Source organism: Diorhabda sublineata, chromosome X (assembly GCF_026230105.1).
Source record: "Diorhabda sublineata isolate icDioSubl1.1 chromosome X, icDioSubl1.1, whole genome shotgun sequence".
NCBI classification, from domain to species: Eukaryota; Metazoa; Arthropoda; class Insecta; order Coleoptera; family Chrysomelidae; genus Diorhabda; species Diorhabda sublineata.
The window spans coordinates 20497142-20522742 of record NC_079485.1 but is presented as its reverse complement, the minus strand read 5'-3'; the positions used below and the strand labels follow the sequence as shown (position 1 = coordinate 20522742).

Here is a 25601-nt window from a genome sequence, read left to right as displayed (position 1 = left end):
GTGCCGAGAAACTCAAACGTCTTGGAAACACCTGATAATCTCGATAGTCCAAATAATATGAATTAGAGTTAAACCTCTTCTGAGTAGATTTCAAATTTGTAATTCAACCGATTTACCGTTTTAAGTGATTTTGGTCTATCCTTACTGTTTTGTCATTATCGGAATATGTATTAGCATACGAATCTAATTAGGTTCCAATCAGAAAAGTCTTTTTAATGAATAGTTCAAAGTAATACATAGATCTAAAATGATGTCATTTTGATAATAGTCAACCATTACCTAAAACAGTAGGTCCAGGTTTCCAATTTTTCTTTTTTTAAGATGGTTCTTAATAAAAGCAAGACAATTCTGGTGATAATAGGGTGCGGAATAAAATCTACATTTGAAAGTGAACTGTTATGAATGATAAAATAAAAAATATACATGATGTTCCAATGAAAATTTGACCCTCCATGGGGCTCTTCATAATGTAAATCAAAACGTCAAATTTTATTGGGAGAGAAAAAAATTTTCATAGAAAATTTATACTCAAAAATGTAATATCCTGCAGCTCCGCATCAATTTCCTATTCTTGGTATAATGAAACATCATTTAAAAGGTAATTTATTTATATAATTGTTTCCAATTTATGAAATAATTTTGAGGATCTTTTGGATTCAACTAATTTAGTTTTTGAATATTTTTTGAATATTTTGATTTATGAAATAACTTATATTCGATTTTACTAATTTCAGTATTAATGCAAAAAACTTCAAATGAAAATTCTGATTTCTGACACCGGAGGTATGTACAAATAAAGGATTTTTTTTAAATACGGTGTCAGTTCATTTCGAACATTTTATTCATTCATTTGAAGAAATTTTAACTTTTTCATTTTATTACTGATATTCATCATACAAATTAGTAAAATCCAAGAAATATTTTATTTTATAAATTTGAAGAGCTGTGATGTTTTATAGAAAAATAAATTACTTTCCAAATAACCATTCGACCACACTACTTAAAAAAATTAGCGATTGCTGTGGGACTGGGAAGGGTTTTGTTTTTCAGCACGAAAATTTTGGCTTTTGGTTCTTTTTTCGTGTATGTTAGATTCATTGCATATAAACATGAATCTTCAAAGATATAGAATCATACGACATTCCACATTGTTACATTTAGGACTTTTCGGAAATTACATCTCGAGTTAAGATCACTTATCAGCTGATTGTGGATCCTAGCCCAGAACGAGATTTACCCCTTCGCACGGATTAATTCTAATAAGCTATTTTTATGTTGAAATTTCGAAAAGTATAGAAACTGTGTACCTCAATAACTTATCGATGACGCTGCTCATGAAAATTAATATTAGACAGACATTAAAGGGGTATAAATAATTTTTGTAAATTCAACAAATGATAGGCGAATGAAACAACTGATCAGCTGTGTGGCCTATCTACTAATATTTATCCGTAAAAAAATAAAGAAAATAGAAAGCAACATTTCCTCACACAGAAGGACCTTATCAGCGCACGTGATTTTATTATAAAAACTATTCGAGCTCAATATTTTTCTAAGAAAATCGCTGGTTTGTCGAATAATAGATCTATTTTTGGAAATAGATACTTACCGGTATTTTACGGGTTGGAGACTGTCTTGCCAATGCTCGGTGGAATATAAGCAAGCATTTCCGCTAATAATCATGAAGTGTCACATTGCTGATTGGGACATAGTAGTAGTAATCTGCGCTCAGGCTTGGCCTGAGAGACAGAGTTTGGTCTCCACGCGCATCTATAAAACGTATGTAGATTTCGCTAAATTCATTTGTATGGCAACTAAAGCTATTCATATCGAGGTTGTAAGTGATCTGTCCGCTGACGCTTCTCTTGCTACATGAAATCGGTTTATTGCTCACAGGGGAAATCCGCATGGCATTTACAATGACATTGATACCAATTTTGTAAGCACTAGCAATAAACTAAAAGAGTTTTATCATTTCTCCAAACCTAAGTCCGCTTCTGATAATGTTAAAACGTATTTGGAGCAAAATGAAACTCAAGGGAAATTTATTCCCCCTCGATACCCGCACTGTGGTAGACTATGGGAATCCACTGTGAAAGGCGCTAAATATCATTTGGTTCGATTATTGGATAATTCGTGATGTACATAGTTTCACGCAGATAGAAGCTACCCTAAATTCACGACCGTTGTATCCATTATCATCCGATTCAAATGATCTCCAGCCGCTGACCCCTGGTTAGTGAAAATCAACCTTTGGATTCAAAATTTGCATGCTCAGATTGCGTGAATATGTTACTTCCAATATTCGAAAACTCTATATTCGCGGTTAGGGATGGATAATCCTAGTTTTAGATATAGTTGCGGATTTATTTTTGTGTTTCCTAAATTCTGAAGTATCATTTAGGACCCTACTCATTCAAAGCATTTTAACAAAAACAAAATGTTGAAAGGTTTGTTGTTAATGAAGAGTAGATACATAAATACAGATGATGATGATGATATACGTTTTATTGTCATAAGAAAATTTTACAAGTGATACAATTTTTTGTGCGATAATATAAAATAACAATTTGGATTAATAATAATTATTATAATATAATATAATATTATAATATAATATCTTAATACTAAATTGAATTATGCCAGTCTATTGAGTCTAAGGTAGATAGTAAAATTTTACCACGAAATAAAAGGTCTTTCAAATCTTAGTCAATTTCCAGAACTTATTGAATTTATTTTCCATTTTTAGTTCTGAAGGTAGCTGATTGAATAATTTTTTAATACTGCATATGATGGAATTTTTGTGCAGATTAGAAGTGGGTATTATACTAAGGTGGCTTGTGGCCTATTCCACTGCATGTTCAGGTCTATTGTGATTCTTCATATCTAGATCACCTATTTCTGTTTCAGCTTTATTCTCCTCATAAGGGTGAGACACTAAATCCTTCGTGTATCTATTTCCTGGCTTTCTTAAGCAAACTATAGGCTTATCAAACTGTGCAGTATGTTAAAGTATGCGCTCTGAAATTCCTTCCTCTGATTGACAGATTTTGTACAAGAACTAGTCTGTCAACTCATATAATTATAGGTGTATTAATCTGTACAATACAGATCTAGCCTTGCCTTGGACGAAGTTATGTAGAGGTGGTGGTTTAAGGAAGACTTTCTTTACAGTTGTAGAGATAGTTAAAGTTAAAGGATAACCTTTATGGGTTGATTGATAATATCTTTATAATTTTTATCTGCTTCGTGTTTCTCCGCCATGCCATCGAAACATGAGGTATCTTTAACTTAACTACACCTATGTAACACTTACTCCATCTGTTGCGTTATGCCGTAACTAAGTATGCAAGAAATCAACTAATTTACAGAAACCAATATTACTTATACATGTATAATTGGAAATTCCCCAAAATAGGATCCCATTTCGCGCTCATTAAAAAACATTTAAAATTATAATTACATTTAGCAAACAAGAAATCAATAAAGCTGTAGAACAGTGTCTGAAAAATATAAATAAGCTTTGCTGGAGATGTTGACATATGCTTGACTCACCCTGTATTTTGAAAAATCATCAAATTATTTATTTAGCCTCGAAGGTTATATTTTAATATAATATTCGCCAATGTAACCCAATACAAACGTAAACATCAAATTATAATATAATTTAGCTCTTTCTTTTATCGATACCGTTAACCGTAAGAGTGAGACTGGGTCACGTTTGCTTCAGTCAGATACCAACAGTTGGAGTACGGACATTGATTGACCACGGTATTAATGGTCAGTTCTTTTCGTATTATATCAAAATAGTACAAAAACTTAATAATTGTGGCGAATTAGAAAGTGATAATGAGGTGTACACGTGTCCTTTTGTTTATTACAATATTAGGTAAGGACTTCATCATTCTCATAGTGTAAATATCTTGTACAGTATCCAATTTATTGAATTGGTCTATTGGGGACAAGTGGATTTAACATTTTTTGTAGAATGAGGTTATTTATGTAGTTCCGGAATTTTTAAAAAGTTCTCTTTCGAATTTTTGGAAAGTACTTGAACAAATTGATCCAGAATATTAATTTGGGAGGTATACGTTAAAATATATAAGTTTGAAATGAATTATGCATTAATCGTACATTGAAAATGATTAGTAGTAAATATAACAAAATGAACTGGAGTCTAATAAAATGGTTTGAAAAGTGTCAACAAAACTAAAATTCTACTAATTTATTTATATTATATTCGACTAGGTTTACTCTATGATGAAGTTTTAAGTTTTAAAATTATCTCGAAGCTTTCGTATTTGTTTATTTTACATTCCAACTGCTCTAGGAAGATCTTACGCATAACATTCTTCAACTGAAATGTTCTTTTTTCCAAAATGTTCTCCATATTTTAGGGTCGTTAATCCTATTAATTTTGAAGAAAACATCCAATATAAAAAACGTACTAACAAGTCTGTGTGTTCTAATATTTTTAGGAGATCATATATTTTAGTCTTTTTTCTCACAAAATTATCAACTATCTATCTGTATAGAACGTGAGTTTCCAAGGTACAATTTTCTCCATCGAAACAATTAATGTTTAAGATGAATATTATAAGCCCATCCATTTATAGTTCGCAACGTGTATTATACCGTTATTTGAACATTTTGATTGTTCTTTCTGAAGTGTTTTTAATTCTAATTTTATCGTCTGTAAAATGGGCCTAATTTTTATCAACAGCAAGATATTGATAAGAGTTAGATATATGCAAGCCACTTAAGTTTTTCTCCTTCACTTATCTATAAATGTCATTTCAAACTATTATTTGGGTGAGAGATGGACGACAAGATTTTTTTACAAAAACCCAATTGAAAAAGCCGACTACTATATGGGCTCCGTTACCGTCCATTACGATAAAACCGAATTTGTTATCGTCTGCTAATAGAGCAGGTAGAGCTTCCGTGTGGAACTTATTGTCGCATAGATAGAACGAGGTATTTATTGGTTTGAACGGTTCGAAATCTATGTTTACTTTTTTTTCTTTGCCTTCGTCCGTGACAATCGTTCCACAGTATATTACCAAACCGTTCGGGAGTACTTTTGTATACAATTTTAAACGATGTTGCACTGAAGTAATGGCACCAAGTACTGAAAGCCTATGTACCTTAGACTTCATATTAGAAGCAGTAACAAATTCGTCGGTTACTATAAGAATCAAATTCCATGAAATATATGTCTATGAATAAACAAACTTTAGAATGCCGTCTTCAACTTGAGCGAATGTGAAGGTAATGCTCACAGTTTCTTTCTAGTATTGTGCATTTGGAACTTGCCAAAGAGTTGAACAAGCTATTAGGAAAAAACATGAAGGCTAAGAGTTTGAAAGAACAGATTTTTTAGAAAAGTCGAATATTTTGCTGTGTAATAACGCACCATCATGTTTATCTGATTTCTTTCAATAATTAAAAGACGTAAAAGCACGCAGCAGGGGCTTATTTCGAAGGTGAAACCTCATATTTTTCTCATATTTTCTCATATTTTTTGACACTAAAATTATTCATCTACTACTAATATTATGTCATGCAAACAATAATTTATTGGAAGTCAAGTGTGAAATATTCTTCTTATAATATTTAAAACACATTTTCATTTGAGTAAGTTTTGGAATTTTTTTAAATTATTATGCATCACATAATGAGATTAACCGTATTATTAAAAATAATGAAGTTCAAATTGTCGAAACAACGCTAAAAACGTCATTTCTGTAAAAGCGTTGGTCTCGTGAGACGTATGACGTCACACGCTAGAGACCAAGTTAACTGCACAACTGAAGTGAATTTCATACTTTGTTTCTGGATTAACAGGGTTGTAGTTCCACGAAGTTAATACAAATATGTTTTTAAATAATTTAAACGTTCTGCTCGTTTCTGTAACAACGAGTGTCAAAAAAATTAATATTGTGGTTAACATTACCTCGAAAAAACTCAAAAAAACATTCAAATGTTTCTATGTGTCAAGTTCACTGTTATATAAATAATATTAAACTTAAATATACTTAAATATTTAATACCACAGCTCTTAAAAAAGGCATATTCTTGCATAGGCAATTGTTTTGTCTATATATACACTACCGGTCAAAAGTTATCGCCCAGCCGATAATACATCCATTATATTTCAAAATAATCCACTTCCTCTTTCATATTGTCAATTAAAGGTCGGAACGGTGTCTTATAAACCAATGATAATAGTGTCCGTTATTTGTTTACTTTATACGAGCAAATGTTTATATACACATCTCCAAAAGTCTTGGCCCCCCTTGGTAATTTTTCACAAGTTTATTTTAATTTGAGGATTTTTTGTTTGCAAATACTTGTTTATCTTATCATACAAATAAAAACAATTATAAAGTAAAAACTTGTATTCGTGTAAAAATAAGCAGAATTTTGTAAAATAAATCCGAAAAAAAAAACAAAATAAAATCTTTTTTTTTTTAAGAAAAAAATGTGAATACTGAAAATAACATAACTTAATAACTTGTGTTTCCACCTCTTCTTGTAATTAATTCTCCAACGCTTCTTGGCATGCCACGAATTAGCTCATCAATAACATTATTGGGCATATTGTTCCACTCTTCTTGAACAGCTGCAGTTAGGTCACGGAGAGTTAGAGGGGGGTTTTCTCTATTGGATATTGCTTTGCCAAGATAATCCTATACATGTTTGATGGGATTCATGTCTGGCGAGTTTGCTGGCCAGTTTAATCTTTGGATATCTCCCTCTTGTAGCATATTCTGTACCCTTGGTACGCGATGTGGTCTGGCATTATCATCTTGAAAAATAAAATTTGCTCCATATTAGTTGCGCAAAGGTTGCACGATTGCTTGGATAATGTTTTGAGCGTATATGGCACCGGTCATTGTTCACTTAATAAGAATAAGTGGAGTGCGGCGACCATACATTATACCCCCAAAACATAACTGATCCACCTTGATAAGGGACAACGCCTCTTGCGAAAATTAGTCGCTCTCGTCTACCTGGACCTCTCCAAATTCTTTCCCGGCGACTATCACTCTGTAGGCCAAATCGTGACTCGTCAGAAAATAAGACGTTGCGCCATTCGGGTAAAAGCCAATTCCGATGCTCTTTGGCTCATTGGCGACGTTCAGCTCTATGTCGAGGTAGAAGTCTAGGTACCCTTAAAGGTCTTCTTACTCTGAGATTTAAAGAATGTAACCTCCTTCTTATGGTACTTCTCGAAATTACTCTTCGGTAGATATGCTAAAAATTCGAAGGGCTGTTACCGTTATTCTGCGGTATCTTCGAGTGAAATTAGCCATATACTGATCTTCCCTCCCTGAAGTCACTCTAGGTCGGCCAGACACATTTGTTTATTATTCGTTAACTTTGAATTATTTATTCGGTATTTATGATTATAGTTTAGCCCCAGTTAGCCCTGTGAGGCGTAAGAACGTGCTGTGATTTATACTTTGTGCTAAGTTCTCTTTGTTTTCGTTTTCGTACATTCAGACTTGTAAGTTTTAAAATGGGTAAAACCAAGGAGTTATCGGTCTAAGCTGGTATATTAATCGCAAATCTTCATGGCCAAGGCAAAACTAACCATACGGTTGCTGCCGAATTGAAAATACCTCGACATATCGTGAACTATAACGTGAAAAAATATGCATCTACCAGGAGGAGGAGATTTAGAGAAGCTGGTCTTTTTGGAAAGGTGGAAAAACCTCTTTTAAGACGTCAAAATAAAATTAAGAGGCTGCAGTGAGCTAAGAAATATAAAAATTCGACATATGAAGAGTGGGAGAGAGTTTTTTAGAGTGATGAATCAAAGTTTGATATTTTTGGGTATAAGAGAAAAGAGAGTCATATTGAATATTTTGAATACATCTTGTTTCCACAACAGTTATTAATCATATTTATTATATTTATATACTGAGTAATCTAGAAAAGTACCGTAGAAAGCCAATGTATCATAGTACGGTTACTTTAATTTTTTCAAAATTAATCTAGACTCCGTTTTACAGAATTGCACTAAAGTTTCAAAATTTTACTTTAATCTAAGATACTAACATAATAATTTTTTACGTGACCCTACAATGTATGTAGTAATCGATATATTTTCTACTTTTTATTTTTACACATATGTTTCTTGACGTATGTTTCTAATTTATCTATTATCATGAAATGCTACTCAATTTTTTTTGTACCTTTGGCGTAACCAGCAAGATGTTTTTTAAAAATTTATTTTATGATGTATTCCGTTGATTTCAAGGTCTTATATGAAATATTTTTTATTTTTCTTTTTACAAAATTCCCAATTCATTTGGCTAGGTCTTTCTCTAATCTTAAACCTATTCAATAAACTAAGTAACTCCATCGCACTCATATTAGTACATTTTGATCACATCTGTTAAACTCTCCAGTTTACTATTCACACAATTTTTTGAATATGTGAAAATTATTTTCATTAAGCCGAAATTATCTTCATTATAATTCAAATAGAAATATAGCTGTTCGTTTTAAATAGCATGATTTAATGCATGCAGCTTTTAGTATGATCACCCCGAAAAACCTCGAATATATTACATCAAAAAAAGTGAATTAGCAAAGTCTCAGGATTTATCAAGTAATTTGTACCTTAGTGGCGGAAAACACAAAATTACTTTAGATATAAAAAATAATTAAATATTAATATTAATTTCCCACAGCTATTTTTCTAAGAATATTATACTAGATATTAGGTTAGATTTTTTATCGTGCTTCTCCCAAACGAAATCTAATACTTGTTTTTCAAAATTTAACGCTTTCAATATTTGGTAAAGCACGTCTCAATTTATCTACTGAAATTTGATTCAAAATAGGTATCTTTTTTTTGTAAATAATATTAATGCACTTTTCTTATGATGAGTTGTTTCATAGTATCATCTATTACAATGAATTTTCTACCAAGTGACGTTTTACTTATTACTGTAATACTTCCATTATTTCCTTGTTTCATGTTATATTCAGGTTAACCTACTGGGTCATAAAAGTCCAGTATACTCTATGTCTGTCCTCATTGAATAATTTCGAAATTTAAGGAAAATATGTTTTGTTTTGTTCATAAAAAAGTGGGGAATTTTTGACTGTTTAGAAATTACTTTATATTAAATACTCATCAGAATATTTAATAGGTTTTACCAGCTTGACCTATCATTAAATTTTATTGAATAGGATATAGAAAAAAACTTTCTCAATAAAGAAACATTATTACCGTTTACCAGTCTTACTTAAATATTACGAGGTCAAAAAATAATATCCTTCAAATTCTTAGAATCTAAATTAAAAACTATTTTTTATTTATCTACAAATTAGAGCTAAGTGGCAGTTGAAGAGCTCTGATCCAATTAGCTGGTTTGAAATTGCTATTTCAAACCAATTTGTATCATAAAATGAATGCCGAACCAGAGCTAAAAGCCTCGAAATCGAAAGAATTTGAGCTTTACAAGGAATTATTTTTTCTATTTCTTCTCTAATCTGTTCTAATAATCACCTAATATAATTAATCCATGTATTAACAATTAAATATAAATTTACAGTTATATAATTATGTTATGTGAAAAAAAAATCATTTTTAACTGCAGTAAATTTAAGAAAAATAGCTAAGATAAAAGTCTCACAAAAACTTGTTCTCAAAGGATTACTGTAATTTTGTTCTTCCTTTGGCTTCCAAAATGATGGAATGGGAATGGAAAATGATTGTCAAATTTAAATAAAATATGATTCCAATCTCAAAAAATCTACTCATCTTATATTTGAGATAATTCCTTTAGTGAACCAAATTTTTGGCAATATAGTCTTCTAACATGATTCTCTTGGGTTTCTTCTTTTAGTTATGCTCATCACTTTACTTTTCCAAATATTTCAAAATGTTCTGTATCTCTCAACTTGTTTCTACTATTTCATTCAACTTTGCAACTATTCCTCTTTAAATATTTTTCTGAAACTTTTCTTTACTCCGAATATTCTCCCCCCTCAAATCTGAAAACACAATATCCCTGAATAGGTTAATTACCTACATATACTGTAATCAATCAACATAAAGTATTTTGATTTTTGTGTCCGCTCCGTTTATCTAGTGTCATTGAAATAATTGCGCCCTATCGAAAAGGCTCTTATAGTGGCTCACAAAATTTGCCCCCGTTCAACCCCTTCCTCCCAAATAAAATTCTAGATCAGCCACTGACATGAATTAATCCTAATTATAGTAGTGAGGTATTATTTCATCTTAATTTTCACATATAAATTTATACACAGTACACAAAGTTTATCTAATGAATGCTTCATCCATTCTATTGACGATTCACGTTGTAACGAAAAATATCGGAATTTAAATTTCCTAATTTGTTCTCAGTTATTATTGATGTTTAAATGGTATTGTATATCTGAAGTTAATCAATTTTGTAAGACTGACCATGAACAAACTAAAAATAACTATAAGCTAGATATGAAAGTACCAAAACTTTGTTTTACGACAAATTGTTTGTTATTGGGTTGGAATAATATGACAAAACTTTTAATATTATATGATATATATAAAAAGCAATCAGGGCCGGATTAAGCTAGGGGCTTGGGGGGCTATAGCCCCGGACCCCAGATCCAAGAGGGCCCCATCATTTGGAAATCATTCTGTATTTTTTGATGTGTTGATACCACAAATTGTTTTTATTTTGTGAATTTTTCCGGGTTTCCGAATTCTTTAAGGGGACCCCGTCATTATTTTAGCCCCGGGCCTTATAAATCTTAATCCGGCCCTGAAAGCAATTCACTTTCATTTAGCAAAAATGATGAAATTTCCATCTAAAAATATGAAAAAAGTTTAAGTAGAAGAATTTCCCACATGAATATGTAAAGGTTTTTGTAGATTGTCTAATAGGTATATAAACTAAATATGTCTACATCCAGTTGTTTCAAGTTGGTTTTACCTAATTTCAAATTATAAAAAAACGTATTTTTCAATTATTTTACGAGGTGTGGTTATTAAATAACGAGACTGACCGTGTAAAATATTTTATTTCAAATCATGTATTTTACTTAGCGTACTTACAACATTGATTTGTTAATTCGAGTTTTTTTATTCTCGATGAAATTAGCTCTTGTTGCATAGATTGGCGCTTCGTTTTAAGTAAATATACAAAAACGTGAATCGTCACCTGCCATCATCCTTTCCAATAAATGTCGTCTTGTTGTTTTCAAAATATAAATAGAAACATTTTTGCAAGCTTTTAGCTCAGAAGTAAGGCACCAATTTAACTTTTTGCGTGATAAACTTGTATAAAATTCGCCCTATGGATTTTTTTTATTGAACTTCAGCAATCGTACGAATACTTAATCATTTCAAAAACATTAGAACCATCCAAAAAACTCGTGCACATGATTAATTGTCATACATTTGTTCCAATAAATTATAATTTAATATCGCAATTCCTGAATATGTATTTATCACCACAATTAGTTGATATTTCCGGAGAAATAAAAAAAGCAACTCGAATCTAGATGAAGCCTAAGGTTATGCTGATTTAGGTACAGTAGCGAAAGTCTTGGCATTCGTAACTTGAGGTTTCGTAGTAACAGTTGTCGGTTGCTGGCATTTGGCGCATCCGCATTTCTTTAATGTCACCGTCGGACTTGTACAAAGCATATTTTTTAAGTAAGTACCGTTTTGCGATTCCGCCGCCGCAATCCCAAGGTCGCCGTTCCGCACATGCGCGCTGGTTACCTACATCTCTTGTTTACGCACTGACGCCATTACAGTCTGATTCTTCATTGTGTACGTTGTTTACTGAGTGTTTAAGATTCCTCCGACAATCGTGAGTCCCGCCGATTGTGAAGTACGGGCTGTTATACGATTTCTTAGTGCTAAAGGCGTAAAACCAATCGACATTCATCATCACCCAAAAAAGTGAAGTTTAAGTAAACAATTTCTGCCCGGAATATCATGTGCACAGTTTTTTGGGACAGAAAAGGAGTATTGCTAGTAAAGTTTCGGCCTCGCAATGCAGTGTCTTATTGTGAAACATTGAACAATCTGCGTCGTGCAATCCAGAACAAAAGACGTGGCAAGTTGAGTAAGGGTATCGTTTTGCTGCATGACAATGCTCGTCCACATGTGGCTAGTCGAACCGAAGATCTCATCAAATCTTTCTTTCTTCTTTTTTTAATTCCAAAACGGTACTTACTTAAAAAATATGCCTCGTATTTAATAGCTTTATCTTGTATATCAACATACTGCAAAAATTATTCGAACGTTTGTAATTTTTTAAGGTTAAATTTGAATATTTTACATCACATTTATATCATAAATTATCTATTAGGTCATCCAAACACCAATTTGTTACCTTGATATCTCCGTTTCATCATCGTAATGTATTGAGGCGAATTTTTTTTTCTGTAGTTCACTGAGTGCCCCAAAAATCTCTGTGAATGAGCCTCAGAAATGAAAATGAATTCATATTGAAAAATAACTTCTGAAGTTAACCATAAATTGAAAGTAGAACCATGATTTATTTTCGATACATGTGTAATCATTGACTCCCTTAATTAATGACAAAGCAACTATTATAACGTAGATAATAATTGATATTGAATTCCACTACACTTTTAAGGTTTTAAACAAAGCTTCTTCCGCAATCTACAGCTCGCCTCCCAGCTATAGACTTATAATCTACATTCAAATGTTTGTGTTGAATCAAAGCAGCTACACCTTCTCTCTACATGTTTTTTTACGTATGCTTTCAATGAAAAGGTATTCTGAAACTACTCGTAAGTGAACTGAAATTTTTTCCTCTTCCTTATAAAATCTATACTTGTCCACGATTATTCAATTATTCCTGGTTACTTTTGAGTAGAATTGTCGATCATCATATGTATGTTCTATGGTCCCGGATATTGATTGATATAAGGTTTGAATCTTTTCCTTCATTTTCTAGTATAATCACTCCAGTTTGCTGGAAAACATCGTGGTAGCTATAGAGGTACTGATTTTTTATACTCATGCTACATTTTAAATTTTTAAACGAATAGTTTCCATCAATTTTCTGTTATCCTCTACTTTATGATTCCCTAGAAAAATTTCTACCATTTGAAAAAATGAACAGAAAACGTTATACATATTGAGTCTCATGGATTGATATAAAGAAAGTCTTGAACAAGTTTTCTTGTAGAGGCCACCAAATAATCTGGTTATTAGTTTTAATAGGATAGTCACAAAGAACTTACCTGACCAGTACCCCAAAAAATAGTAATATTTTTACCGACAGAAACAAAACTGTAGGCGTTTGATGTATACAACGCCCACACTTTTTACAATTACATTTCTGTACCTATATGTTCACAAGATGATTTGTCAATTTTGTCATCATAAGCATCCATTATATAAATCATTTTTAAAGACCAATTGTATCTAGACTTACACCAAAAATTCTATTTTTTGTTTAATCAATTTTTAACTTTTCGTCAATCCAAATTCAATCTGCTGAACTTTAAGTATTGTATGATTTAGAATGTTAGTTTCTTGCAATTTAACTATCATTCAATTTTAATTTTAATCGATGGTGCCAGAAGATTTTATGTACTTTTTAGAAGAGATCTCGCCGATGTTGAATACCAGTTTATAAAAATACCTATATCAAGATATTTTTCTAGCATCCTTAGCTATAATAGAACACATTTCAAACAGTTCGACTTACTTACGGCCCTTTTGATGAATATAAACAAATTTACAACTAGATTTATGAATGAACAAATCACCTACCAGAAATACTAAAATAGGATCTGTTTTAAACAGAAAGATTTTGTGTCCTTCAGTGTCAATCCTTCAGCACTACACCAACTCTCACAATTGCACTGTCTGATATTTTAACAAACGGAGAATAGACTCTTAATTATCAAAACTCACATTTCAATATACGAAAGAGAAGCAATTATCAATCAAGCTCATTCCATGTAAATTCATAGAATATAATTATAAATTTCAATGTAACTATGAATAATTTGTACTGATCAATGAAATTTCGATTAGATAATAAAGAAGAATTGAGACCGAGCGAGAAAAGATTGCCTGGTAGACCAAAAAATAGATGGGAAGATCAGATTTTGCAAGAAATGGAAAATCTGGGAGTACATGACTGGAACAAACAGATGCAGGACAGAGAAAAATGGAGAACAATAGTCGAAGCTGCAAAAATATGTGATAAATTGTAATTAAATAGGGTAAAATGTGGGCTGACCACCCATAAAAATACAGGGTCAAAAGAGCTCAATTTTGAGCGACTACAATTCTCAATAGAATGTATAGTCTTGTATATATATATATATATATATATATATATATATATATATATATATATATATATATATATATATATATAAAGAATAGCAAATCTACAATATTGTAAAAGTTTAGAATTGAAAAATAATAAGTCAGAGTGCTAATAATTGGGAGGGGGGGGGCTATTAAACCATAAGAGCGTTTGAAGAAAGTTATGAATACATTAAATAGTTATAGTATTCTGAAAGTTTATAGTTAGATCCAAAAACTATCGTATTTTCATAGTCGAAATTTGAGAGGAAACATAAATAACCTAATTCTCAAAAAGAATGTATAAACATAGTGTCTATATTTTCCTTGTTCCTACGCTGTAAAATATATTCTTTTATAAATATGATTTTTTCTTATTTTCTTACTTTGAACGTATTGGAATGATTGTGTGATATATTTATTCTAGCAAAAAATTTAAAATACACCTTATTTCAAATATTGTTTATATATGTATAAAAATCTATTATTTTGGCAAAAATCTTATCTTATTTATAATCTTCACTAGAAGGTTGCCGCTGTAAATATATAGTTAGCCAAGTTTTCTATATGGGTCTATCTTGTGAAAATAACTATTAGTAAGTCCTCACATTATAAGCCCTCCTTACATCGAGAAAAATCGTTTCTCTATATTCCCCTCAAGTGGTATATTCCGCTTCTAAGTAGATTTTTTGTCGATACTGTGTTCTCTTTAAAACCAAAGTTCTTTCAAGCAATTAACTATCGCTTTTGAAGATTTGTTAATTTATTTTGCTCATTAAAGATGGCAAATGTATCGTTTAATAGTTCTGTGGGGAGTTGGGTATAATCTGGATTTTTTCAACAATACTATATATGCTTGTTTTCACCTTGTTACGGGGTGAACCTATTCTTCTCAATAAAAAGATCGAAACAGGAACGGAGAAAAAATTTGAATCAATATTCACCTAAAATAAAGGTAAATGGAGGACAGTTCTTGATTGGATTTTCATTAAATATTAATATTACCCAGTGAATACAGGTCAATATACAAATAAGAAGAGGAAATGAAATAGTAGTTGGTAACCGACCTCATAACCATTTAGAAAGCAGTCTGTTCTTTCAATGTATTTATCCATTTGAGATAGAAGAAAACATTATTAATGTGCAGTATATGTGTTGTTTATTTGTTTGGACAGACAATTAATTCGTTGTACCTTTTCTTAGTAACTTTCCCTTTCCGTAGATATTTGTGGACTACTACTATTCATTTTGTTTCTTTCTAAGACTGATTTTTGCAAGGTTTCATACCCGAATAAACTTGTTTTTTAACTTTTGGAATGCTATAATTTTTTATTTTGTTTGTCCACAATCATCCATTTTTTCACGATCTATCTATAATTGAAAAATACGTTTTCGTCAATAAAATTGAGATTTTTATATGTACATTTGGAATTTGAAAATTTTGCCATGATAATTTAGATGATTTATTGATTGAATGTATATTGCAAGATGTAAGGAAAGTAAAAATTAATGGCATGGTAATTGTTCAGTAAAAGCTTAATTTTCCTTACAGGCGGGACTTGGAGGTTAGGTCGACCGACCTGTGTATTGGAATCAGATTTTGGATTTAGCATCAACTGTGCTTTTAAGAAATCAGGGCTGTTTCGAGTTAGAAATCTTGGTGGCGTTAAAGCTCACATAGGCCTGGGTAAATTCTATCTTCCTTTTCTGTGATTCATTTCTTCGAAAATTTACTTTTTAAGTGATAGAGTATAAAGAATAAAATTAATTATATGAACTACAAAGTTAATGGTTACAAATGGCTGAACACAATTAAACACTGTCTAAAATTTTGAAAGTCATAATCCACTATATAATTTTTTTTCAAATTATTAATCTCATTAATTCATTAAGACAAAATGTTAATTATATGAAGAGTATATTTTGAGTAAAAAAATGGAAGTATATTTCTTCTTCTATATTCGCATTTTTTTGCATTGTATAATATCAACATATAAGTCGAATCGATCTTAATAAGCATGATTTTCGAAGAAATGTGTCTTTTAGTCTGCGGTACGTTGTATAAGTAGGTTTTTACAATGCTCTCCTAACATTAACTTGTATCTTAAAAATACTAGTCTATCAAGTAGTGTAGAAATTATAACAAATCTACTATTGCAAGGGTGAGTTTCACTGGCACATAATTCAATTAACAAATGCAAGGGGCAGTTGGTTAAAAAATTGTTATACTATAATTTTGGAAGAGAAGAAAATACTTCATAGTAATGAGACCAGGAAATGTCTTAAAACATTTTCATTTGCAAAATTTCATTCCTATGAACGGTTTTCGCAAAATATCAATTTAAGAGATTACCGAAACTTCCATTTTCCTAAAATGAATCTCACAAAACCCAAATCCAAGAAAATTAAATGTGAACTTCAGAAACAATTTTTTCTGGAACATTTCACGTGCAATGCTATACTAAAAAGTTTGCGAAGGGTAATTAGTATCACTTATTGGTTTTTTAAAACTACCTTCTCTTGTTGATCTAGAAAGTTTTCCAATATTGATAAATATTGACTCTCTAATGAAAATTTATTTGAATTAATGGATTCCTATAATCAATAGGTAGAAGCGCATTAACATTCAATAACATTACAATGAAACGTCTACTGTTTACTGGAATTCACATACCGCACAAAAGCCACGTAGTACCTCTGGTAAATTGTAGTCAATTAAATAAGTCGTTGGAGATTATATTTTACTTATAAATCCGACGGCGCACTCAATCAATCAAATGATTAAATTTCATAAGTGCACTTAATTTTAATGAATGAATATTTATTTTTATTTTTTGTATACTCATCGCCAATACTACTACAATTGATACTATTATACTAGATTATTGCGTCATTCATACAAGTTGTTTTCCTTTATAATATAATTTGAAAATTTGTGCTTAGTTTACTTTTCAATTTATTTGTGGTTTAATATATATATATATATATCCCCTTTTATAGCGTTATACGCCTTTGGGTTCCTAATCTCCAGGCCTGTCTATCTTGCCAGTCGTCGACTGCTAGGTTCCTTTCGGACATTGCTCTAGTGATTCCTTGTAGCCATGTTCTAGGTGGTCTTCCCCTCTTTCTTTTTTCTTTGGGGGTCCATTCTAATATTATTCTTGGTAGTCGTTCTCTTCCCATTCTCTTAACGTGTCCGTACCAAATCAACTGTTTCTTTTCTATATCTTCTACTAAAGTTCTTTCTACTTTCAATTGTCTTCTTATTTCCTCGTTTCTTATATGTTCCGTTCTAGATATTCCTGCTGCTCTCCTCCAGAAATCCATTTCCACTGCATTTAAGTTGTTAGTTTTACACCTAGGTATATGCATTCCTTACAGTTTTTAATTATTTTTCCCTCTAGATCTAAATTCCCAGGTGAATCTTCTGATCCTATACATATGTATTGTGTCTTCTCCGTGCTAACCTGTAGACCCCACTTTTGGTATTCTTCTATAAGTTTTCTAGACATGTACTCCAGATCTTCTTTTTCCTGTGCTACCACTACCTGGTCATCGGCATAGTGCAGTGTATACAAGGTGCTCTCCCCAATAGTTAGTCCCATTCCTTTACATTTTTTTTTCCAAACTCTTAGGGCTTCATCTATGTATATGTTGAACAGAGTTGGGGATAAACAACACCCTTGTCGCAAGCCTTTGGTTGTTTTGAAGCCGTCTGTCACCTTGTTACCTATTTTTATTTTTGCTGTTGTGTCTCTGTATAGTTCTTTTATAGCCTTTATTAGAGTGGTATTTATGCTCGTTCTTTCCAGAACCTCCCATAATTTTGAGACAGGTACTGTGTCATACGCTTTCTTCAAGTCTACCAATAGTAGGTGCACTTCTTGTGATCTTACGGTTCTCTTTTCGATTATTTGTGATAGACAGAAAATACTATCTATCGTCGATCGACCTGCTCTGAAGCCGTTTTGTTCCTCGGATTCGTATGGGTGATATTCTTCACAAATGATCTCCTTTATTATTTTATATTTGTGGTTTAATATGAATACATAATGATTAACACAAATAATTCGACATATTCCCTTGTCTGTATACAATAATCCAAAAAATAATATTTAATTTTTAACCCACTGACTACCCTAATAACTTAATTTCTCATCTCTTGATAATAGAAAGAAATCCTAAACTTGTGCTAACACAGAAATGAAGAAAAAAAAATAATATCCATGATGTATGAATGAATGTATTACTAATTATTATAGAAAATATAGTACGGAGCCATTGTGTGTTGGCCCTGTACGGGAAAGGGAAACAAGATTACAACTGAACGAAGTTCAGTGCCTCGCGTGTCTTAATATCATAAAATTCAAATAGGGTCCTTGAAGTCCTACTGTGTCTTCCATCTTTGGACCTAACGATATAATTCTAGACCATGAGGACAGCATACAGGCTAAATATATTCAACCATTTGCAGCTTAACTGACCGTTCGAAAATCTCGCAGCAGATGAGTGGAGCTACCTGGTACACGGATGGCTTCAGCATGAATAGCTTGGCCGATGCCAGCTTCTGTACAGGGTTCGTGAAACATGCTATTGTCTTCCTAGCCAGAGTTTTCGCTCTGATGGAATGTGGATAGAAGATACTTAATCTGCGCCATAGAAAATCAGTAATATCAATCCGTTCAGACAGCAGAGTTACCCTAAAAGCGATAAGAGCTGAAACAGTTTGCTCTAAACTTATACTTGAGCGCAAAAATAGCTTGTAAAACTGGGAAGTAACGGCTGCAAGGTTCAGTGAGTTTGGGTGTCCGGTTACTTTGGGCAACAAGGACAACACTGCTTGTCAGACTGAGAACAGCAAAACTATCAAAGTGCTCAGAACCAATTCTTGATATTGTAGCTAGAAGTGTAGTAATAATACCTGTGAGTAGTATGCTCGCGCATCAAACACTGCGAAGATGAGTATGAGAAAAGTGAAGGTACACATCGATGGGCCTTCTGCCTCGTTTACCAATCAACTGCTCCACTTGAAAAAGTGCGAAGTTAGACTGAGTCCTGCCCTTATAACCAGACACGGTCATCTCAGACTCCTCTATGTAAGGAGGAAACTGCAGACTACGTTATCGGTGAGTGCTCTATCAGGAGGTCCATGTGTGCAATAGTTGATGATCGGCCACTATCATAACTATGAAGTATAGAAAATATAATAACTATTAAAAACAAATCAGATATGTGGTACCAAAAATATGATTATTCAGTGTATTATGCATTGGATATACAAAAAACTGAAATAACAGATAAATAATGAAATATTTTCCATTATCAGATCATACATATTTCTGGAGAAAAATTTAGAATTCAGTTTATACATAATTTCGAACTACATATAAGAGGTAGGATTTAGACACATTTTTTGTGAAATAATATCTTTTAAATAAGGGATTAATTTTGGATATGAAATTTTTCAGGAATAATAAACCATTGAGTTTATTTGTAGTTTGTAGTTTTCAATTGGAAGACTGATTTGTTTCATTTGTTTCTGATCATTTTGTAATTCTTTTTTAATTGAATCTATGTTTGAGCAAATGGGTTAAGGTGTATTGAATCAGTTCAGTATACTAGATACGAAAACTACCAGCTGTATTTTTTAAATACTTACTTAATAAAATAATGTGCTTATTTTCAATTGACATCACAAAAGATGTTCTTTTTTACCCACAAAATATATATAAACAAAGATGATCATCGAGAGGGCCCTGGCTCAAATTTTCTGCAATGATTCAATAAAATAAATCTGAGCTGTTAATATGACACCTTATTTGAATTCCTCATAAATGTGAATGAAATTGTATAAGAAGTTGGCTCTTTTTATCATTATCTTTGTAAATGCAAACATTTCAACATCAAAATGATCTTCACAGAAATAATTTGTGGAATTAGTTGATAATGTAAGAGCATCTTGCCTCCTTGCCATATTTAACCATTTTCTTCGTATTTCTTTATTGTTTGGAACGTATATGAATAATTTGTCTGGCATTTTATCGTTGTACTTTCATATTGGGGCACTATACAGTAATTATAATACGAGGAATTCATTATTTATTAAAAAACACAATTGACTGTCATAATAGGAATAATTTAGGTTTTCTGTTTATTGTAAAGGTAAGGAAATGCATGATGTACATTTAATGATATATACGAATTCAAAGTAAAGTGATTATTTCACATTTTTTCCATGTTTTTTTTTTATTTAATTTCCATAAGTTGGGAAGTAATGGAAAGTAAAGTATTTGAAAAAATCAGTGACTTCATATTTAATTAACTTTGGAATGTTTTTTAATGATGATAGCTGGATATAGAAAATAATAAAACTATAGTAACAATAATGTTTGCTAAGAAAAATGGGAAACATAATTAATCATTCTAATCAGAATTCTATGCTTATGTCTATGACTAGTACTTAATACCACGCTTGTCACGCTCCTTTAACATTAGAATAATGCTTAGATTTGGTTGTTCGCATTTTTAGCACATTCTTTTTGTTTTCATTTAGAAATTTTTCAAACTATGAATTGAATTGTACCGCATATGAAATAAAATTAACTCTAGAGATATCTCATAAAAAACTTATGTTATTTAATTCATATCATAAAACTTTTTCTCTTAGCTAAACATTCCTAAGAAAATTGGAGCTGTACAATGGTACTTATTTTTTTTTTCATAAATATTGTAGATTTTGAACTCCTTATATATTTCCCTTAACTATTAAAAAATTTGAATTGCGTTTTCCTGAATATTTATTTTTGTCGTAAAAAAGTCAATTTTAAATTGTTCCACCTTTTTTTCAATCTTTGCCTATATTTCTTATTGACAGCACTTTAGCTAGTACTGTTATTAATGTATTTTTTTTTGTTTTTGTCACCAAATAGTTGAGGATATTAACTGTTACTTTTGTTAACTTCAAATTGTTTTCTTTTACGGTATTTTGCTAAATTTGCTACACTGCCTGCTAGTATCTATTTGTTATTTGTTGTACCTTGCAGTTTGGGCTCTTTTCCTATACAGTCAATAGTAGTGATTGAGGGAATGTCGGATAGATCGTCTCCTTAATTCGCAGCTTTTTCTTGCATTCCATAATGTTAGCTACTACTTTAGAAATTTACGTGGTCATTATTGTTCCAAATTTTTTTTCTTACGTTTCAAATCATCCATTTTCCGTTTTATAAACTAATTTTCCCATATGTTAAATTGTCATTTTATATCTAGTATTTCCCAAAATATGTGTAATAATTATTATGAAGTTTCTAATGAGTTTGATTTATTTAATTGCATAGTAAAGATAAAAAAATATCATGAATATTATAACCTTTAGTCTAAGAAACTTAAAATAAAATTAGTCAGCTACATTATCAGTATAAAATAAATTTCAATTTAAGCGCCAGTAGCGGAGGGATCTGAAATATTCATAATATTCTAATATGGTGTGGAGCAGCCAAATGAAGAAAACTCTTTGATAAATAAATGAGGGCGTGTTGAGAAAAACGTTTAGACACATTGATTTGTATTTTTAAACAGACATTTTTTCAAAAAAAAATACACTTATGTGACAGTGGCAACGACTTTTCAAATTTAAAACCAGCCCCCTGTACATTATTCATGTTGAATTAATATTAAAGAAATAAAATTATTTCATTTCACAAATTATACTAAAAATGATATAAATGCTCGTGTCTTGACAACATGCTATATGAAATGGGAATGTCTTCTCCAGTTATTTAACATCTCAAGTTGAGGGGTTTAGTTCTGTATACAGTACTGTTGACATATCGTCACTAAAAGATATCTAATCGCGATAGATCGGGAGATCGCGCTGATCATTCTATCGATCCGCGCCTCACTATGCACTGACGTGGAATAATTTGGTTGAGTTATTGCCGGACATTGATTTAATAATAGAGCTCCATCTTACTGAAACCAGATTATTTTCACAGGAACTTGTAGATTTGCTAAATCAGGATATAAGTATGTCAAAAATAGGACGACATTATTTTGGAGCAGTTCTAAATATTTATCTCCATTAAAGTTGCCATTTATAACAGTAAAAAGGAACGCTAGAATGATTTTTGCTCACTTTCTCAATATCATGAGCTAAGTGAAAAAAAAGTATAGCTTGTAATATAGCGAATTTGTGAAATAACATAAGTTCCTTTTTTTAATATATATTGGATACAGTTACATAGGTAGAAGGTAGGTATAAGACATTGTACATGAATTATGTCTAGAATATTCTCATTTATTAACGAATTTATTCCATTTGGCTGTGCCGGGCTGTATAATGTTTGATATTTGAGGAACACAATATTTTTATGGTAAAGTAGTACAAGTACCTCATCGAAACCATTTAGTCTGCCTCTTTTGATATATAATGTTACTATTGTTTCTACTACTATCAGTCTCATACATAAATAACGACTTGTCCAATAACCGTATCCACTGGAAAATCTAATTTCGCATAAAGTTTTTCTCAGGTTGAACGGGATTTACAGTGTTCCTTCATGCTAATTCTCCATTAAATTACGAAGTAAATGGTTCACGTCTCCAATTTTAAATTGCTCACTGCGTAACTCTTTGTATGTACTCAAATATGTTGAGAGGGTTGAACTCACAATGATATAGTTGCACTAATAAAATTATGAAGCCGTGTATACGAAGCATTTAATCGGAAACGAATTTAATTTATTTGGCTAGACTATTGAAAAAATATTTCAACACGTTGCAGGACGAACTCAATCCACAATTCGAATCGATCTGCATTTTGCGTCCTCTCAATGGTCACCAGCTTGTTTAGATTCAAAAATCCTACTTTTCTGGGCTTGATTAAAAAAATACACCACTTTCTATTGATGTACTAAATTTCTATTCAATTGCGTCTGGTTTTTTGCGACTATTTTAAATTAGTACGGTCTGTTATCCGGTTTCTTTCTTCTAAAGGTATAGAGGTGATCGATATTTTTTATAAAATAGGTGTAGTTGGTTAGATCGTATAGACATTACACTACAATGAGCAAAACAAAGAGGAACGCAGTGGCCGCTCTTCTGTAATTACTGTTGATTTAGTGAGAAAAGATGATCAGAAAATTCAAGGCGTTTCTCATGACTTTCCTCGAGTGTACGAATTTGTGATGGAACGTTTAAACCGGGGATGGGGAAACTTTTTTCTTCGCGTGCCAATTTTTGTTAACGAAATATATAGCGGGCCAAGTTGTAAAATTACATTATTTACTAGAATAAAAGTATTACTTCAATTTTTCTGAAACATTAACTTATTGTGCAATATTAAAAAATAACATTTTCAATTGCAATTAATTGAACTCAAGTTAGCCGCGAAGTAAAAGGTTGAGAAGCGCTGGTCTTTGTTGGAACATGTGACATGTGGAACTGTTTTTGTTTCGGCAGAACTTCACCATAAGCCGGCTCCATTGTGATGCTGAATTATTAACAATGAAAAAAGGAGGTCATCCAAATGCCTATTACGAAGACAATTTTTTCTTAGTTTCATTATTGAAAACGTTTGTACGCACAAATTGCTTGTACCAAACATTGTCATTATTTTCTGGGCGTGGGCAACTATATTTGGGTATTGTGACCTAGATAAGGACTTATAAAATTCCAATTTCCTGGTGTTCAGAACTCGTTGCTTCAAACCTACTCGGGCTCCATTTCCGGTTTTGCTCATATCCCCGTCCGCGCTCGCACATGTTGTGTTATGTGCGACGTGCACTGCCATTACTGCCAATTGATAATAATGTAATTTCTGATAATAAGAAAGCTGTACTTGATTTTTGTTTGATGGTCGCGGGCCGGATTTCAACGCTTTGCGGGCCGAAGACGACCCGCGGGCCATAGTTTCCCCATCTCTGGTTTAAACTATGAATGAGGTGATGATTTTTTAAATTTTTTAAGCCAGACAGTGATAAGCGATGGAACATGAGTGGTATACGTTATTCCAGAATTAAATTAAATATAGTATTGCGATATTCGACAGTGTCCAAGAAAGTCAAGTTTAAACAAATATTTTCAGCCCAGAAAATCATTGTACCATTAATTGGAACGGGAAGAACATGTTACTGAAGAATTTATGGAGGATTTTAAGAAAACTCCGTTGTGCTATTAAAAACACAAGGTGTGAAATGCCGAGAAAAGTTATAATTTTGTTTCGTGGTAATGCTCGTCCACTTGCAATCAATCGAACCCAACATCTGATCAGAGAATTTAGTTTACAAGAAGTAGATAATCCTTCCCACAATCTCAGTATCAATTGAATAAACACTCAGGTGGTAAGTGCCATATGATTGTCTAGACAGGTAGCAAAATTTTTTAAGACGGAATTAAAAGATAATTGGATGATGTGACAAGTACTTCAAATTTGATGTAAATTTAAATTAAATTGAAAAGTTAATGTCAGTACAAGCTCTATATAAAAATAAAATTAGTAAATAAACTCCGCTCTTCTCTACTTTAAACCAAGGCAAGTAAATCATGTCTCGAATTTGGTGAAAGTGATCGTCTTCAATGAATGTACATGTTTTTATAAACCTAACCAATTTTTAAAAAGTGCTGCCGTTATCTACACTTTTTTTAGTAGTCACACAATCTAAGGGAAGCGATTTGCCCAAATTATGTACACATAGCAGAAACAGAGCAAGATACGACATTTCTAGTCATAAAAAAATATTGTATTGATGGAAGCCTAGTTTTGTAAGTGTGAGAAAAATCTTGTTAATTCCCTTTTACGAAAGAATGTATTAATCTTCGAAACTGCAGGGCATCAGCTATGAAGATATTATATCTTACAAGTATTGACGTGTCTTTACCTCTGTGGCATGAAATTTTATCTTAACATACGACGAAACTATGTAGTTCAAAGAATTGAAATCGTGTGAAAGTGGTTAATGAATTGAGATTCTCCTCATCTACCAATAAATAAATCAATAGTTACTGAATCAATTACGAGACCTTCTATCAACTTAGGGGGAGCTTCATCATGTATATATAAAAGGAACTTACGCCTATTAAGTGTTTGAATGTTATAAAATTTTGTTAATTGCTCAACCTTGATTGTCATGACATATCTCTTTTAAGTTTCGTTAACTACTCACCATACATAAATCTAACCGTTGTCAGCAGTTTTTATTGTATAGTGTTCTATAGAAGTTTCAATTAATAGTTCATATCCGTATTCTAATCCTATATACCTAAATATCCA

The 25601-nt window shown here is 31.7% G+C and overlaps 1 protein-coding gene across 2 annotated transcripts in view; it reads left to right on the top strand.

The window, feature by feature from the left end:
- The first annotated feature begins 3728 nt into the window (after window positions 1-3728).
- The window catches only part of LOC130450856 (uncharacterized), a 74048-nt gene continuing 52175 nt past the window's right edge, over window positions 3729-25601 (top strand). Inside the window, exons 1-2 of one of the 2 annotated variants that reach the window (XM_056789522.1) lie at window positions 3729-3889; window positions 15888-16022. In XM_056789522.1, the coding sequence (XP_056645500.1) occupies window positions 3850-3889; window positions 15888-16022 (175 nt within the window). In that variant the 5' untranslated portion in view covers window positions 3729-3849. The remainder of the gene's footprint in view (window positions 3890-15887; window positions 16023-25601) is intronic. The other variant, XM_056789523.1, reaches the window with a different exon arrangement.